Below are 20,519 nucleotides of genomic sequence, written 5' to 3'. Positions count from 1 at the left end.
TTCATTGACCACTGCACATGTTTCCTAAAGCATGCATGATAATCGGTGGGAAGGAGAAAATGAAGAGGAGAAAGGAAGAAAGGAGGAGCAAGAGAAGGAAAAGGACGAAGAGAAGGACAAAGAAAAGGAAAACGAAAATGAGGACAGCACCCTTAAGGCTCCATTGTCAGAGAAGGTAAGAGGGCAGACACTTATTAAGCGCTAAGTATTACGTTACAAAGAGTTCATTTGTAAAGCCATTTGACTTAAATTAGCCTGTTTTTAATTTATTCCTGACCTTCTCCTGCTGTGCAGAAAACTGAAGAAGAAGAGGAAGATGAGTGGGAGGATGCCAGCGATGGTGAAGAGGAAGATGTGGAAGAGGATGAAAAAGCAGATCACGAGGAAGACACGAAAGATGCTAAATCAAAAGAAAAGAGCATTTCCTCTGCTGCATCCTCTACTCCCAGCCCAAAAGGGCAACGTACCCCAAGACCCAAAGTCCACATCCCTTCTCCCAAGGAGATGCTCAGTACACCAGAGGCAGCAAAACCCCCTAGCCCTTTCTCCCCGCTGGACGGCCACCAGCCAGTGTCAGACTGGGGTGAAGAAATGGAGATGCTTTCTCCTAAGAGCAGTCTGGGCGAGAGCCCTCTGAGGCCCAGCAGCACCGAAAGCAGTCCTGCTCAAGCTAAGAGCAACCCGGCAGAGAAGGATGCTACTGACACACACAGCCATTCTGAAGAATCAGAAATAACACCTACTGGTGAGATGATCATAGTCTTTATTTAGTGCAAAGATTCTTCAATTTTCCTGATGACCAATGTCTTATGAAGCAAAATGATCGGTCCGTGTAAGAAATTGAACATTATTTACAATATTATCAGCTTTAATTAACAGCCTGCTCAAACAGTTCACCTGCATCTTAAATAATCTGTGGGTGAGTAAATTAACAGGAAATTATTTGAGTGAACTATTAAGTATGAACTTGTTCAAACAAGTACACAATTTATTTATTTGTTTGTTTATTTATTTTTTATTTTTTATACAGAATATTATATTCCTTCTGGCCTGAAGGGGGCAGCACAGAGTTGTGTTCGTATACTTAAGGGTTGTATCTATATGCAATATGTATATGCATATCTATTGTGGATGTCTACACCTTCTTGTATTTTATTTCTTTTTTTAATATTATTATATGACTAGTACAAAAAAAAAAAACAGCAGCCCAACTCTTAAGGCGGATTTATACTTCTGCGTCAAGCGCACGCGTATGCTACGGCGCAGCCTACGTGTTGATGCATAGCCATATGCTGTCGACGTTGCTGACGCGCACCTCTCAAAAAATGTAACTACACGTCGCAATGACGCGTAGCGCAAGCTCTGTGATTGGTCGTTTTGGTAGTGCTGACGAGTCTGGGCAGGACCGTGAGCCCAAAGGAGCAATTGTTTACAAGTGTGGAGTCCCGTGAAGGAGCTCCAGATGGAAACTGTTGTTTTGTGTTTACCTCATGGTTAAAGTTGTTGCACGTCCGCCTGTTCCTGCCTCAAAATGAGTGATTTTGAGCCACTTGTACATTTGGGAGTGTTCAGAAAAAAACAAAACACCAGCAAATAAACTCGACAGAGGAACATTAACACCTCACTGCCAACGAGCGTTTACGAAGTGTAATTGCAGAACCACAGAAACATTGTGCAGAAGTATAAATGCACAGCCATGCGAGTTGCATGCGCCGTGGGTCAAACCTATCTCTTGATGCAGAAGTATAAACCAGGCTTTAATGTTACCCCCTAGTGGGCAAGCATTGCAGAGAATTTCCTTGATCATTGAATTGGTTTGATCCACATTCAGTCTACTCAAACTTTGTGGATGGTGTGTTGGGAAACCAAAAATGTAGCATAATTCAGAGTTAAAGTGACTACCTAGAACATGCTAGCAGCAACATAAAAATCTCTGAAATGCTACAAAATGAATCAAGTTTTTGAAGTTGAGCTGCTAAAATTCAAATAAAGCTATATTTAAAGAGCCCATATTATGCATTTTAAAAGGTCATATTTTGGTTTTGGGGGTCTCCAACACTTTCATTGTCTTATAATATGCATTTATTTTTACCTAATTATCCTAACAACTCCCATATGATTTGTTTAGAATTTCATTTGTTCCCAAACCCCTCCTTAGCGTGATGCTAATCTGCGCTGATTGGTCCGATGAACCAGTCTGTTGAGATTGTTCAACTGCATTCAGCGCGGGACATAGAGAAACGCACACCATAGCTTATCAGCATTGTTGAAGTAGTCAGAGTTCAGAGTATATGTGTGAGCTCAATGCAAGAGTGCTTTAAAGGAAAGCAGTTAAACACCAGCATATTGCTTTATTCTTAACCATAAGTAATAACAATAATGCACATTCAGTATTAACCCACACAGTGGCAAAAGCTGAACTGCTTTGGAACTTGACTGCGTGTATAGGAACAGCTAACGGTGGCCATAGCAATGACAAACAGCAGAGCATCGCAAGCTCACAAATGCATTTAAATTCATAAACAAGTCAACACGCATCTTGTTTTCAACATGGTTTTAGACGTTGAATATAAAAAGTTAACCAGATACAGTACAAGCCACGTGGAGCAGTTACAAGTAACATAAACACATAATTTGCAAGCTAGAAAAAACAAGGAGGAAACCATTTTAATCACACTTGCTTACACTTGTGAAATTGAGGAAGAAACTGATCCATGAACTGTGTACTAATAAAGTTCCTGTCAAGCTCTGACAAAGTTCCATACATCAATAGTCTTTTCTGATCCTTCCTTTAACAAACAACCAATAAATCCCCTGTTGCATTAATTGCATTGCAATAATCACCAGAACGTTCACTCATGAAAAAATGTTCACTCATCTTCAGTCATGCTCAGTCCCACACACCCGCACTCTGCTAACATTTGAAGGGAAAAGCACGTTCACGTTTGACAGGATCGGCACTTCATATTTGGTATCGTTTCGTATCGACATTGATACAAACAGTCAAGAGACCCAGACAAATGACGAATCATTAAAACGACTGAGTCTGAATGTTTTTTTTTAAATCTATACTTTTAAACTAAGTGCACTTTCAGATTTAAATCTCAGCTGGATGTTTTCATTTACTTAGAGCTATGTTGCACACTGCATGGAAGGTAATTTTCAAAAACCCATAATAGGGGCTCTTTAATAAAATAAACTAACAATGAAAATGAAATTAACCACTTAAGAGATGAGAAAAAAAATTTTGTGACTATGCCTCTAAATATTGTTTTTCAGCATTGTTAGTGTCTTTGTATTTTAAACATTAAGAACATAACTGTCTTTCTGCAAGCAGTGGTGGATTCCACTTCCTGTGAAACAAAAAAGGAGTCTTTACGAGCTAAATCTCCCGACACTACCACCTCGAGCAGCCAAGAACCCATAGTTTCGCCCACCTCAGACAGCACCAGCCAGAGCAGTAAGTCCAAACAATTCATTCACACAGTATTCTCACTCTATGATTTCCTCCAGTTTAAGCAGTAACTGTAATATCCAATTTGTCCTGTAATGCAGAGGAAATCGATGTCCCTAATGTTGAGCTGGACCAGAGTCAGTGTGAAACCAGTCCTGAAGAGGAAACATCAGTGGATTCTTCAGAGCAACCGTCCACAGGTGCTGTTCTTATTACCAGCTTTGAGACTGTGGCTTTTCGAAAGAAGTCCCTTACTTCGGCTGACTTCTAACAACTAATGAACGTCCTCCCCCTTTTTTCCTGCACACTTCAGTATTTCCGTTCTCTGTCTGTCTCTCCCCCTCCCTGTTCACTATACTCATGTCTCTTTTACATCTCTGTGTCCATCTGTCTCTGGCATAAGATGGCATATGCTATCAGGCTTGTTTTTATCATCTTTGACAAATGGGAGTGCAGCACCTCAGGCTGCGACAGGACTCAGCACTTTTGTCTGCAGCTTCACACTGGCTGTCCTTCTCCACTGTGAACTTATACACCTCCTCCAGCACGACTAATATCCTGTGTTTACTGTGCTCCTGGATCCCCCTCATTGTTGATCATGCACCTTTTTGATTTCGCACCTCTGCCTGGATGAAATGCTTGAATGTGGTTCTGGCTTCTACCCTTTCATGCATGCCACAATCTGCTTGAGCAAATAATTGTTTTGATTTTATTCCATTTTTGCAGCTGTGTGTGTGTGTGTAGATTTAAAACAGGAATGATCTATAAGCTCATCCCAACAGGATGCCATTTGACTGCTCTGTAGGGTCATTAAAAAGCTGATTGACTTTTCTAGCAGAGCAGCTTGCAAAGATGAATTGAATATAGGAAACCAAATCTTGTTTGTAGCATCTGTATGACGTCTTATTGGATTTCATGCCATTTTAATGTCCATCATGTATGAGTGTCCATTAGGCCACACAGAATGAATGTACCAAGTTTACTAGGGTGGAAATCAGGGTATTTTTTTTAGAAAATCAGGGTTTCTCTTAAAGGGTTTATTCACACCTGTCTTGTTTGGTTCTGTTTAATCAAGCTCATGTTAATTTATCTCTTTGATGTCTATGTCCCTTTGGTGTAGAGGCATGAACACAGCAGTTGCACTTTGCTGCGCACCAAACAAATGGACCGAGACCCAACTGGTACTTAGAGGTTGTACTTAATCTACTTCCAAACAAACTCTCGTTAATTTAGGCTAGGGTATCAAACTCTGTTCCTAGTTTCTAAATTTCTCAGAATATAGTTCCAACCCTGTTTCAGCACACTTAAATCGTAGTCACACTAGAGTTCGAGCTTGAGAAATTCTGTCATATGGTGCTGCAAAAATGGGTGGGATTAAACGAGACGATTACGCGTTAAAAAAGCGAGCGATTGCTCCATATTTTTAATCTCTGTACAGAGAGGTCATGATTTCAGCTTATTGGTCTCACACAATCACATGATGTGATTTTGCAGATCAGAGTTCACCAAGCTTGAACTTTCGAACGCAGTGACATGCGAAACTTGTCGCACAAGCTTGCATTTCAGGTCTGCTGCATTCGCTTGCGTATGAATGGAAGTCTATGGGGTGAAAAGTCCTGTGTGAGCACGGCTTTACCAGCAGGGTTCAAACAAGCCTGAATGACTCATTTAGTATTGATCAGGTGTGCTTAATTAGGGTTAAAAAAAGCTAAACTGTGCAGAGCGCTAAAGTGTAGATAGGATAAACGGCCGGCTGAACATGTGATATGCACATCAATATAGCAGTGTTTGTTATACAGGCACTGCATAACAATAATTAATATTTTTACAGAACTGTGACAGTTGGTGTCAGGGTTAGGGGAGGGGTAGACATTAAAAAATACAATTTATTGGTTAATATAACAGATAACATAAATAATACTCTGTACAACTACTGCTTTTATGTTACTGTGATGGTTGGGGTAGTCGTTAATAAAATTCAATTAATGGGAAATTTAATAAATAATTTAAATAATTTTTGTTAACTTCCGGCCGTAACCATATCTGATCTAGCAACAAACCTGCAGTGCTGTGGCCCTCCAGGAACTGAGTTTGACACCTGTGGTTTAAGGTATGAATATGATCCAACCTCAATCCTACACATTTGCAGAAAGCCCTGCGCCTTTTGACTTAGCAGGATGTCATAGTTTGAGTTGCATACCCATGGCACCTGCAGTAACCATCAGCCTCGCTCTACAATGAACCACCACTAGCCAACTGTCAACTAAGTCCCAGCTTCACCACTGAGCCAAGTTTTTTTATGGATAAAAGAAAACACTTTGCCGTGTTTGGCTGTTCTGCATTTGCCTATATTAACTAGTCTACCGTTATAATTTAAATGTGTACTATACACATTTCACAACTGTGTTGCTCTCAAATTACGTGTCCACATTTGAAATAAAGCAATAAATGCAATGTGCGAACGGTCCCTTAGGGCTTCAGCAAGAGTTTGTCAGTAGTGGTTCTTCAGAAAGCACAGATGATTGTTGCATGACCAACACCATGCCAGTGAAGTGCAAGCATTTCTGTCTATTATAGGGTAAAGAAAAGGGCAGTGTGAAGCAAACTACACCTAATAAAAAAACAATATTGTGTTTAGTGTTTAACTAAACCCCAAACCATGCAGACCAAAACATAATTATATAATAATCCCTGGTTCATTAGTGTTCTCAGTGCCATTTTTCAGACCAAACGGTCCACTTGTTTGGTTCACACCAAGGTTTGTATTTCAGTGTTGACACTTATTCCAATAAATAAGTTCATTTTAATCCAACCAAACCAGATAAGTGTGAATACAGACCTAAAGCCATTCTTTATTCATATGAACTGCAAATTTAACACTGCGTTAATCATGGTTTTGAAAACATGCGGATATCAGGAAAACTCAAAAAACAAAAACTTAATAATCATTGAAATATGAAAGCATCTAGTTCTAGGGTTCTGTTCTATATAGTCGCTTTACTAATAATAAATTATTTGATCAAAAGGAATGGAAACCCAGAATCAAACTTGATTTCTAGGTTTATGAACTAGCAAAGTAAACAAAAAAATAAAAAATTAACAAAAGCTCAAATACAAATGTATATCATGCACAAAATGACTTTCCATATAAAAATCTAACCAGAAATGTAATTGGTGGCCTTTATCCTGTAATTTCTAAAGTCTGAAATTTGTCACCTTTAATTTTCTTTAAATCTGTGGTCACATTCACTGTTGTTCAGTGAATTTGTGCAGGCAAAATATTCAATATTCAATAGAAATCCACACAATCTTCGCATGAAGGCGAAAGATTTCATAATGTGTTAAAGTTGGTTACACAAATTTGTGATGTTGACCAACAGATAGCTGCTTGATTTGAATGTAATCTGTGTGTGCGTTATGCTACATGCATCGCTACACTACCGACAATAGGATGTCTATAATGTTTGTATCTCTAGTGTGACCGCATCTGAGATTGTATACACTGTAGGAAATGATTTTTACTCATCATACAAGTTTTTGTAGTTTTTATTGTTGTCATTTGGCATGATGCTTGAATGGCAAATAAATGTTGTGATGCTTGTTCCGTCTGATTGGTTCCATTTCCCTTTTAGCCAGTTTGTAATTTGATTTACTCCTTACACCATCTCTACTCCAGACACAAGTGGCGAGACTTTAGGCAATAAATCATATTACAAACATTGCTTATGTCTACTTATGATGCAACAAATCTCCGATGCCACATTTAATTTTTGACTTATTGACACAAAGGAGAAGTGATATGCAACTGTCTATACAGCCTGAAGCTGTTGTGACTAGGCGTCCGTAGTCTGGAGTAGACACAGTGCTAGTGTTTTGTGAATGTTTGATGTCATATCCTCTCCAGTGCCACAGGCTCAACCTTGTCACTTAATCATTTGGACTCAATGACCTTGTCCACCTACTCCTCCTTATTGTCATTACATCATACCAGTTAATTGTGCGACTAACGACTCATTATCAACTAATGAGTGGATGTGGTTTCTGGCCAGTTCCCTCATTCAGATTTCCATTGCCCACATGCATTATAGAGATCACTAATGGCTCAATAACCAGATTCTTCTATTTCCTTTAATTCAATTTCTATGCTACATTTAGCCTGTTTAACAGGAGGAAATGTCCAGGAAAACATTTTTTATTGCAAAAAAAATATATGGGGAAGTTGCAGATGACTTTTGCATTAGAGATGTAATAAAACCACCTCACTAAGCAGTCAATGAGTCAAAATACAGGGTCTAAATTCAAGTTCAAGTTACCAAAATCACATTCCTGTATGTTGTTCTGGATAAAATAATCTTTAATAGCAGCATGTTAATTTTTTTATACATAAAAGCCTGTATTTGACCACAGAAATGCACCAATTCAACAGTGCTTATTTCTAAAGAGGAATGCAAGGTAGTCACCACATTTTTGTGTTTTTGTTGGGGGAGGGTTTTGCCTATTTTTACATCGTCTGTGGCTCAATGACATTTTAAGAGAGTAATCGAAGTCAATCATAGTTGCTTCAGACTTTAATTTCTATAACAACTATGACAAAGCATTCCAACTGAAATTAAATATTATGATGGGGATAGTGTTTATTTTGTTGCTCCTGCTTTTATCTTTCACTCGCAGCAAACTAATGGTTAGGGGCACAGCTAAGTATATTCAAAGTCCCTTTCAGGCAAGTTATTTCACTCGGCGGCCATCTGTTTGCCAAGCTTACGATTAAATTACATATTTGGAATCGCCTATAAAATTCAACATTAACAGTCTCATAAGTTTAGTTTCTAAACGTTCAAATCAAAAATCTGTATTTTTCAGATTGCCTATGCTAATGCACATGCGCATTCGAAAGGAACGAAATCACGACACCAACTGCATTTAATGCTGTTCTACACATTATCATCCTCTAATTAATGCTTCGTCAGATCACGCTGGTCTTCTAAAGTAATTCACAATTTGGTCTTGATGGCGAATCTCCTCCAGAATTAACAGCGACTCTTAGGTTACATGTTTGAGCGTTTGAGTAGCTGCTGTCATGTGATGTTTGTTTCACTGGATCGACTGTACCGCACGTTCGTTTCATACAGATTACAAAACCAAAAAACTTTTTGTTTTCAAGTGCACTTGGTTCATTTAAAAGTACAGATTTCAAGCTTTATCTGCATATATTTCTTATGTCTATGAAGCAAGTATTCATTGATATTCCAGTATGTTCCAGTTGTTGACCACATACTGTCATAAAAGCACATGTCTGTAATGAGCTTCTGCCCTGGAGAATCGTCAGTCTATAGCGATTGATGATTGGCTCCTGTACTCATAGATGGGGCTTCATTCGCCATATTGACCGGTACACTTTTCTCCATTCAAACTATATGCGTGACATGTCTTGTGTACTCTATAGTCTTTGATACATTTCCCCCATGCCGTCAATCTGACATCATCAGTCAATGAATGCTATCCCGGAATGGAAGCAAATAGTTCGATTTTGATTAAAGATTACCAAAGCATGCTTTTTATGGCAAGGTACGCCTGGCATCCACACTACTCTGGCAGATTCAACCTTCAAACACAAAGCATTCTGATAATACTAAAGGCCCTGTTTTAGTTTGTAATCCTTTTCAGTATAGCTGGACTAAAAAGCAGACTTTTGAAAACGGAGGTGGGAATATCCACAGTCGCTCTTTGATTGGTCTTCTGGGCTATTGCATATCGTATCCTGATTTGTCAAACGCCTCTCATGACCATTATACAAACAGTAAACTGCAAAAATGGAAGCCGGCAAAATAAGCCCAGTAAGTGTAAATGGTCATTGTTCTGAAAATGAGTATAAAGTGCAGTCTGGATGAGGAGCATTTTCATTCTTAAACACCATTTTAGACCTGGATTCCACCTGAATTAAGTTTCATTCAGTTGTCGTCCAGTCAATTTCTTTTTCTATTAATTCAGGCCTGAAAAAGTTAATAACTTTCTTCAAAAAAATTCAAGTGCGTGTGAATGGTTTTGTATCATGCGTTTTAGGCTATAAAGTGTGGACAGAGATGTGTTTCTTAATCTAAAATAAAATAAAAGCATCAGTCTGAAAGCGTCTTAGAGCATTTTCATTCTTAACAGTGTAAACAGCATATTATTAACCCAGTTGCAACTGAATTTAGTTTCATCTACTTGTCATCTAGTAGACAAAATTGCAATAAAGGTGCAGTAGGTGATCTGCCAAAATGCTAATCCTTAGCATAATATCTTTGAAACACCGTCTCTCCCCTGCCTTTCAAAGGCACGACTCCTGAAATTACAAACGCGCACCTTAAAGATGACCGTAGACAACCCACTAGATCATGTCATTCGCCAGTTAGAAAACTTTATAGTACTTTTAAAATATTGCAAACTATTATATCAAGCATGTTTTCAGTTGTGTGGCAAGCAAAAGTTGTTATAATGTGCAATATTTTAAGCATGCAAGGATCGCTGGTATCACCGTCACGTGCTTTGTCTTAAAGCAACTACTGTATGCTTATTGGTTTGCCGGTGGGCTGCAGGTGTTACACTTACTACAAAGCCATACTTGCATGTAATTTCAGACAGAATATTCAAAGTAGCATGGTAAACAATAAAAGGAGCACGTCACATGTTGTCATCTGTTAAAAAATTAACCAATGTGAATATAAAGCCAACTTAGTAAAGCAGGCTGGGCAAAAAAGCGCTGTTTTACTTATGTTATTAAACAAAATAAAAATCTACATTATAGATGCTGTAAAAGGGAGCTTATGAAACTGAAAATATTCACATCAGTCTTTCACCGGAAGATTTCAGTGGCTCAACAACACTTCTGGCTTATAACCCATTGAAATAACAACAGAATCTACATCAGTTTTGCATGACTAAAATAGTAACATAGCATTACTGTACCTGTCTAAAAGAAAAAGAAATTTGATCAAAACAGGAATCTTTCTCGCTCATCTACTTGGGATCCAATTGTCCAAACACATCCCATTACCAGATCTAAACAAGGCCATAAGCTACTAAGCATTTTGACTCTATCCATGTTTCCATGTTAATAATAATTTCTTAATTCTGACTGATTTATATATGTCAACAGGCTGAGGACTTAATGCGCAGACCAGAAGCGGAGAAAAGTGGAGACATCAGGTGTAATGGACGGCTGTTGACTGTAAATTAAAGGTTCGAGGGGAGTCCTTGGATCCTTGCCATCGCTTCATCCAAACTACTCAGTGTATTATTTAATTATTCCTCATTGGTTGGGACAGTGCTGTTGTCTAGCTATGCTGCTGCTGCTCTTTTCTCACGTTTACACTGGGATTAAGTAAAGCATGTTAAACTCAAGCCACAAAATTAGGTTTTTATGACGGAGCAATGCAAGTTCCTGTTCCCCAATGTTGTTTGAAACAACGTTTGGCGCATCATAAACATGATATCTGAGCTCAGATTTATATTTTAATGTCAAAAGGCAATATATGAAGTTGTATTTATTGCTGAGAGTGGGATGCTTCACTTTTTTGCAGTCCCGTCATAAACTAGGGCATTACTTTTTTTTTTTTTAACTAAAGAATTCTCACATTACATTTTAATATTATATTCATGAGAATGAACTCCAAATTTTTAAGTTTAGCTTAGTCAATTGATGCCCTAGAAATAATGTGCACACTGACCAAAGATTATAAAATCATGGCAAAATTATGAGTTTGAATGAGAATGATGAAATGACTTGGGTGACAGATCATGCATACAATCAAGTCCAATTTTAGTTTTGACCTTTTATTTGTTGTTGCATCATGTTTAAGTACTGCATTTATCACAAGTGTATTTGTGTGTTCCTGATTTTGAATGGATGGAGCTGGAGCTTGATAACATGCAATATGTTTATGTCTTTTAAACTGACAGACATTCCAATGTGTTGTGCGAGTGTTTGTTTCTTTTTTTGTGTGTGTGCATTGAATTTCCCTTTTATTTTCCAGTTGAGCTCACGGAGCAGAAAGAATCATGACATTTGTGATTGTATCGTACCTGCTGCACCTCCCTGCAGATGAAATGTCTTCCTGTTTGGGGTTAGAAAGAACTTCTATATTATATAATTTGGTTTGCCGCTTGTAGGAGGTTTGGTTTGGCTTTTGAGAAGTGCACGTAGCATGATACTAAAGTATTGATTTTCCTCCAAAGTATCCTCCTAAGATTTCAGGCATTTGTTTTTTTAAGCTTACTGGACATAATTTGTTGTTGCTTTAATCACTGTGTTATGTATGATGTGTGAAAAGTAAGTAAGCAGTGTAACTTTATCTGTATTTAGTAAGCTGTCATATCAAATAAATGACATACTTGCCTTACTTATAATTGTTTTTTGTCTTAAGACCAATACTTTTTTCATATTACATCTCAGCAAGTTTATTTGATCATTTTAAGTTTTCTTTTTCCAATAAAATAAATCACATTTTGATAACACTTAATAGAATTTAACAAGTTAAATAAGTTTAGATTTTAATGTGTTGGATAATGCATTTGATAACATGAGCTAGCAATGAGCAATATATCTTTGCAGCTTTTGTTAGTCTTTGATGTAGTGAATGTGTTACGATGTTTAATTTTATTTATATTGAATTAGGCAATATAGACCAGGGGTTCTCAAACTTTTTAGCCCGCAACTTCTAAAATTACAACACCAGTGAATCGCGACCCCCTCTATCCTCTGAGGTGGTTATAAGCATACAAATGTTGCACACAATGGTGCACATACACTTATAGGAACTGTATAAACAAGCTTACTGACGACACAAAAAAGTGCAGCAGTCTATTTTTTATAATCATTATTCATTTGTTTAATTTAATATTTATCTCACTTAATGAGAATAATGAGCACAATGTTTATAGCACAAGACTATAACTATAAGACTATAACTTTTTTGTTTAATTTTGGAGACTTGGAGCAACTTAGAGGTCGTCCTCCATGTTCAGTCGTGGCTTTTTTAATGTATGTGAATGCCATTAAAGTTTAACATTGTACCGTAAAATCAATCTGCTGCAACTAACGTTAATGCTGTGATGTTAATCTAGCATAATAACCTCAGGGGTTGCAATCCAATGGAAAGTAAAGTGTAAGGCTGATGATTTTTTTTTGCATATTTTTTTTATGTAACTATTAAATAATAGGTATATATTAAATGTTTTGTTAGTTAAAAATAATTAGCCTTAGTTTTTATATTCTGCAGGTTATGGATAAAATATGATAGTTTTAATAGTGTAATAAAATATATGAGACTTTTGGAAATGCTCAAACACATAACTATAAATAGGTGGAAGGGGGGTATATATGGCTATAAAGTTTGTAAAACAACTTTAAACAAATTTGTATTAAATATGTAGCCTACAGAAAAACATCCCCTCTGTGGTTAAATTAAACTAAATTCAGAAACAAAGGCACAAACATTTCATGAGATATATATTTATATACCTTTAAAGTAAGGTACAATATGGCCACATGTAAATTTTGCTTAAGTGAAAACTGAATGGTTACAAAGATCAATTTGTAAGTACACTACAAAGATAGTCACTTCGTGGGACCATTAATCACTTTTCTTAACAGAAACAGCGGTCTTGTTATATAATATTCCCTTATGACGTTTTATCTGAACAAGACATTTGCAAATCCTAATTTCTGCAAAGAGCCTTTGCATAATTACAAAAAAAATGATAAGAGCTGAATCAGTGGTGAAGCAGATTGAACTCCGCCCTGTGTTCTCTTAAAACTAGTGTGCATATATGAGGAATGAGAGAGGCAGTGGTGGTGCAGAGGACGCTCCGTCATCCCCTCAAGAGAAGTGCGGGAGAGAGTCAGTCACCTGATTCAGCGGATTCACAGCACACCTCAGTCAGAGCCTCCGAGAAACAAACACTGACCACTGGAATAACCTAGAGCATCCGTCACCTCAAAAATGAGAGGAAACAACCCCGCCAGGTCGAACGGAGGAGCGGAGCGGAGACCGAGTTATCCCGGAGACCAGCGGGTAAAGCACGCCAACAGAGCCACGAAGATCTGGGTGAAAGTGGCCATGGGGATCGCTTACTTTCTGTGCGTTTCCGTCGCAGCTTTCGTCTTGGCTATTTACTATGTGTTCTTCTGGGAACCGGAGACTAACATGAAAAACACGACGAAGACGAACTGCTCGTGTCGGGTAGTTTAACGTTACCTGAACAGAGAGGAGCGACGATGGAGTCTCTCAGATGGAAATGACGGGAGCTGTGAGCGCTGTTTCTAATGCACTATGCAAACTGTCCCATCACGGCACAATCAGTGCGGATGCCCTTCCTCAACACTGACTCTGCTTATTTAAAATGGACGGCTGAAATTTCTTAGGCTATATATTATATTATATTATATTATATTATATTATATTATATTATATTATGATTTATTTTTCCTATGGCACCTTCTGTTTAATGGCAATAATGAAGAATTATTTTTGTGTTGATATTATTATGGAATAAAATAACGACAGTGTCTTTTGGGCACAGTTTCATAAAAAAGAGGTTTTGTTCACTGCATCAGCCTGCACATTTTACAATGATTTCCTTAATTGTACTGTACTTTTTTTTTTTTTTTTGAGAAAAAGTGAGGGTTATCATGCTGTAGTAAAGTCATATTAACTAAGTTGCCTTAACGTGCAGTATTAATGTTTAAAGATATATATATTATTTTACATAAACAGCACAGTTATATTGTAAAATGTTTTATCAAGCTTTAACCCACATATGAAAAGTTCCAACAGTGTATTTAGAGGTTTACAGTGAAAAATTACAAAATATAGACTAGGTACCTTTTAAACTATTATTTAAAAAAAAAAGTATGCAAGAGCATTCCAAGAATGTTGACATGGTGTTTGAATAAATATAATTTAATTATTACACTGAATAAAGGAATAATATACTGGTTATTTTTTGCAACATAAATTTCATGCATTTTATTTGTTAAATAAGCAATGCAATGCAGGGTTAAATGGAAAATGCTGATGAAATACATGTAAGAAGAATAAAACAGACAATTCATTAATCTTAATACAGCACATTGTGTCCTGTTTTTAGCATGCAATGTTTAATTTTTTCCTACTTTTAGATAATTTGTCATGTGATCTATGATACATTTACATAATTTATTTTTAAGGCCCGTAGCCAACCTATTGAAAGGGACTGTTCTTTTTTTTCAAAACTTTGAGCTTATTGCAGTTATTCTCCTCAATTTCTATCAAATATAGCATTTTAGTGACATTTTAAGCATTAAACTTTGCTGCATTACTTGACGGATTCTGATCATAACCACACTTTTTGTTGCAAAAAAAATATTTCCTACAATTTGGTCAAAGTGCTTACCGTACTGTTTTACCAAGTGTTTTTTTAGAAATGTGCGTTTAAAATCTAATTTATTACATTTTGATTAATAATGTTATGATATTAGATTTTTAAATAAATTAATGTGAATAAAGAAATGTGAAAAAATATGTATTACAAGTTTATTATCATGCATCATTAAAAGAAAACAATTAGGAATCTGTTAGAAGTGATTAAAAACCAACAACAACAAAAAACATTAAAAACTGTAGCCTGTAGGTAAATAGCAAACTGGCCAGCTCATTTCCTTAGTCAGAATTTATAAATTTGAATAATTAAAAAATAACTTTGTTTTAAAGCCTTCTTCTATGTGTTATTTTCACAATTTATAATTACATACTGTCAAAAATGGGACAAATTAGCTCATATATATATATATATATATATATATATATATATATATATATATATATATATATATATATATATATATATATATAGCGGCCAAATTCTGGACTTTGACAGTGGGGCGTACGTTTTTCAAACCACCTGAACCCCGCCTGGCTACGGGCCTGTTTTTATCATTTAATTTCTGTTATTTTACTTCATCCAAAAGAGAATGCATATATTTAAATATATAGTTTTAGTGTGGGATATCAGTGTCAGTATTTATAACCTCAGACAATGTCTAAATAAAGAAAAATCACTAGCCTAACCAAGATGTTTGCTGACTGCACTACAAAACAAAAATTAATCCCAATACTATTATTTTACTTGCCATTTTTTATTATTATTGAAAAACTGAACATTAACTTGTCTAAAATGTCTTTTTAAACATACATAATCTGTCAACTGTCAGATTTAATACAACACTACATGCATGTAATGTATGCACTCATTACACATGACGCATGCCATAATCATAAAAGATTCATGACTACCATTTGTATGATGAGTGCTAAATACATCTGAGCTTTCTGTAATGCATATGATCATTACGCTCTGATTCTGCTAATTCAATCTGATAGGATGCGATGATGCCAGCCAGACTGTATTTTACAGCAAATCAGGAATGGATTTATCTTGATTGTGCCTCTGTCAGTGTCTCTATCGCCTCTGTGTGTGTTTGCATGATGAGTGGACCTACTGGAGACACACAGCGTCTCTTCACTTGCTCAATAATTAAACTGAACTGAAGGTTGCCAGGACACATTTGTTCTCCCTCTGTTCATACTTCCAGAGGTATTGTGAACTTACAAGGTTCCCCAGTGAGAGGAAGATAAATAAAGACTTGTAAAATGGGACAGATGTCACACTACTTGCACACCTGCCAGCTGCAGCAAACTAAAATTGACCACGTTTACAATTTTCTCATTAATATCAGTATGAAAAAAAGTCTGTATGTACTACTACAGATATTATGGTATTTTGATACATATGCAAGGATTATTTTTCCTCCTTGCTGTTATATATTCAGAAATGCAATCTGTTATGTCCCCTATCAGTTATTTTGAATTGTAGTGTAATCAGCCCATTAATTATGTTCATGTTTCTAATAGCACAGAGGAACATGGGGAACTGAAAAATAGAGTTAACAAAACTCTTTAGAGGAAAGCGTTTAATGTTTGTTTAAGGATTAAAATGTATGTTTCTTTATTTTCAGTAGTTTCCATAGTCTTTTCTTAGACTTTTCAAGAAGAAAAATCACACAGAATTGAATTTCTAAGAGTGTGCAAATATATTATTGTACCCTCATTAATGTGCACCTGAGAAATCTGCAGCAACATGACACTCAGTCTATATGAACAACTGATATGATAATGTTTCCTAATAAATATACTTAAATCTCAGCAAACACAGGATTTGATGGTTCTGAATGCAAAGGTTTGTCCAAATATGTAGTAGCAATTTTTATTATATATCTAAAACAAGTTTCCCCATACTGAAAGGGCATTCGCTGCAAAAAACCATTGCAGGCTCATTCTGAAAACGTACCTCTACATACATTTCTGGAGACTGCCAAATACATCTCAGGATTTAAGTTTTTTTATTTTATTTTTTTTTTTTTTTGCAGTTTTTGTTTTTACGAATCCACTAGAGGGCGCTGTGTATGCTTTTTGAGATCTCAAATTTCTCTCACGAGGGACATTCGCCCCTGCTGTTCTTTGTGAAATCCACCAGAGGCTGCTGTCGACTGACTGCTTGACTGACTAAATGACTGACTGACTGACCCACCCTCCCCCTTTCCTAAATCCAACTAATCGTATTTTAAAAAGCACCAATTGACCCGCCCACCCACTTTCCTAAACCCAACCGACAAATTTAAAAAGCACTTCAGAAAAAGAAAAGCCCTCATCTGATTTTTACCACATTCTCACCCTGTTATTTACTTATTTATTTAGTTTTTGGCATCTGTTTTTGTCTTACCTGCTTTCTGGATCCATTCTTCACCAGACTCGAACCCCGTTGTTGTGGTCATCTTCTCTCTGCGTTTCAAGTCCACCGACGTACAAGGCGAGCTAACTGGACAAACTGGTATCAGCCAGAAAATGTCTAAACGGAGGTAAGTGATCAGCTGGTAAGCATGAAAAAGAAACGGCATCATACCGCCCTAAAGGAATGCAGCGATACATACTTTTGGCTACATAATTCACGATCCCCAGAATTGTATATAGGGCTACGTTTTCGAATGAGCCTTTGTTGCAACCATTGTCCTACCAGATTGTCCTACATTCATAAATTAGGTAGCACATTTTGATGACGCAATATGCTACACATCAAATTTTGCTACTAGTGTAAACTCTAATGTGGAGTAGTGTGATATGAAGCTGTAGTATTGCCCTAACATACTTAATCCCTAACCCCTACCTCAAAACCATTTAAATACAGTGTTGGTAGCATAATCTGAGGGGTAGCATAAAATATCAGGACACCTTGAATAGTTGGTGGTTCATTCCGCTGTGGCAGCCCCTGATAAATAAGGGACTAAGGCTAAGCTGAAAGAAAATTAATCAATGAATGAATCCAATAAAAGTACTGGTGATTGTGCATATATGTCTCATTTTTCACACTCTTGACTACAGTCACGCAACATGTTTAATCTATTTTAGCTAAATTCTACATAATCTTCACATTTCTATTCTTGTGTCAATGCACATTTTGCCCCATGTGTTCATTTTCAAAGGATTGGCATTTGGTAGTTATCACAAGATCATCACAACCTGAACCCAATTTACGCACAAATTTCAATATGCAAACACTCATTAGGCATATGCTAATTGTTTATGGGCCAATCAGTGGAGAATGTTATTAAACGGCTACATGTGAGCAAAGATAATGCTAATAAGTTAGAGGGATCATAGTTGCACCTACACGTCAAGATTTTGTCAGTATTCGTGGTTATACCGTCACCTCAGTATTATAAGGTACATATCTGACATTTTTGTCAAAATTGAGTTATTCACATTCTTATTAAAATGACAACTTGTTTACATTATGTGATGTTTTTTTATAAGTCGTTTACATTTTAATATTTATTTAAAAAACAAAAAAGGTTTTATCTACAAAGTCAAACTCTAGTTTGGCTCTATTTAAGGTCCTTCTGCGAGCTAATCAGCATTTCGAATGCAAGCACGAGGGCCAATCGGAATCAGCTTTTTTGTCATCGTCAAATCAGAGTCTGCTAAATAATGCCACATCACATAAAATTAAAAAGAAACCTGAAACTAAAAAAAAGTGTATAATTGTGATAATTTAGAATCGTTTTTTTGACTTTGAGATGGAATGTTACAGTTTACATTGTTAAAAAAAGAAACAATAATTAAAAAAACATAAGTAATGTGTAATTACAAACTTTAATCTTGATTTATAAACATGTTTGTACGTGTGTGCAATTACTGTGTCGTTACATTGTAACGTAAATGTTTCTTTGTATATTTCAGGTACTGTTTTGTGTATTTACGTAAATATACACAATACACATCGAATGTAATTACAAACTATTATCTTGAATGTAATTACATTGCTATCATATTGTGATTACATCCCAGATAATGTTTATGAATGCGTTTCTTTGTACATTGCATGTACAGTGTGTATAGTTTATACTTAAATGTATACAGTACACGTGTAATATGTAGTTACAAATCCTTACATTATCCTGTATGTAATTACTGTCTCAATACATTCTAAATACTCTGTAGTTACATCCAAGATAATAAATATCAATGTAAATGTTACTTTGTATATTGCCTGCAGAGTATTTATTTATAGTAGTGTACATAAATATACACAGTATACATGTAATTACAAACTTTAATGTTGGGTGTAATTACTGAATCGTTACATAGTAACTACTATGTTATTACATTGCTATTACTATGTAATTAATCTAGGAAAATATTTACAAATCTTAATGTTTCTTTGAATATTTCATGTAGAGTATTTGTGTATTTATAGTTAAATATACACAGTACATATGTAATTAAAAACATCAATTTTGGATGTAATAACCATGTCATTACATTGTAACTACATTGTAGTTACATCTAAGATAATATGTATAAATGTAAAATGCATGTGGAGTATTTATAGTTGTATACATAAATATACACACTACACATGTAATATGTAATTACAAACTTATCTTGGATGTAATTTCTACGTTGTTACATTATAACTACCGTGTCATTACATTGTAATTACATTGTAGTTACATCCAAGATAATATTTATAAATGTCGGTATTTCTTTGAATATTTCATGTACAATATTTGTTTATTTATAGTTGTATACATAAATATAAACAATTTGTACACATAATTACAAACTTTTATCTTGTGTGCAGTGAAAGTGTTGTTACATTGTAATTACTGTGTCATTACATCGTATTTACATTGTAGTTATATCCAAGATAATTATAATGTATATATTTATTGTATATTGCATGTTAAGTTTTTGGTTATTTATATTTGTTTAATAAATATACACACAACATGTATAGCTACAAACTTAATTACCATGTTAATAAATTGTAATTACAACTAAGATAATATTTATAAACATGTTTCTTTGTATATTTCATGTACAGTATTTGTGTATTTTTATGTAAATATACACAGTACATATGTAATTACAAAATTTTATTTTGCGTGTAATGGCATTATAATTACATTGTTAATAACATAATAACATTGTAATTGCATCTGAGATGTAATATGTAATTACAAACTTTTGACTGGAAACAATTACTGTGTGGTTACATTGCATTACTGTGTAATTAAACTGTAGTTACATCCAAGACAATATTTATAAATGTAAATGTACAAAGTTTCTTTGTATATTGCATGTTGAGTATTTGCTCATTCATAATTGTATACATGAATATACATAGTACACATGTAATATGTAATTTCAAACGCATACTGGATGTAGTTACTATGTTATTACTTTGTCATAACATTGTAACTACATTGTAGTTACATCTAAGATAATATTTATAAATGTAAATATTTCTTTGTATATTGCATGAAGAGTTTTTGGTTATTTATAATTGTATACATAAATATACACAGTATATTATTGTAAATGTGTTCTTGTATATTTCATGTACAGTGTTTTTTTATATTTAAATACATAAATATAAACAGTACACATGTAAGATACAGTTACATTCTGTTATCTTAGATGCAATTACT

At 35.4% G+C, this 20,519-nt stretch overlaps 1 protein-coding gene across 6 annotated transcripts in view; it reads left to right on the top strand.

Moving 5' to 3' along the window:
* ccdc9 (coiled-coil domain containing 9) overlaps positions 1–11,833 on the top strand; it is a 30,061-nt gene extending 18,228 nt beyond the window's left edge. For 5 of the 6 annotated variants that reach the window (XM_073923030.1, XM_073923029.1, XM_073923028.1 and 2 more), the window contains 5 exons: positions 31–175; positions 295–745; positions 3,338–3,460; positions 3,556–3,654; positions 10,590–11,832. In XM_073923030.1, the coding sequence (XP_073779131.1) occupies positions 31–175; positions 295–745; positions 3,338–3,460; positions 3,556–3,654; positions 10,590–10,594 (823 nt within the window). In that variant the 3' untranslated portion in view covers positions 10,595–11,832. Of the gene's footprint in view, positions 1–30; positions 176–294; positions 746–3,337; positions 3,461–3,555; positions 3,655–10,589 lie in introns of all 6 variants that reach the window. The other variant, NM_001075106.2, reaches the window with a different exon arrangement.
* The last annotated feature ends 8,686 nt before the right edge of the window (positions 11,834–20,519 follow it).

Source organism: Danio rerio, chromosome 15 (genome assembly GCF_049306965.1).
Source record: "Danio rerio strain Tuebingen ecotype United States chromosome 15, GRCz12tu, whole genome shotgun sequence".
NCBI lineage: Eukaryota > Metazoa > Chordata > Actinopteri > Cypriniformes > Danionidae > Danio > Danio rerio.
Note: the sequence above shows the minus strand (reverse complement) of the source record. Positions and strands in the feature narration are given on the sequence as shown.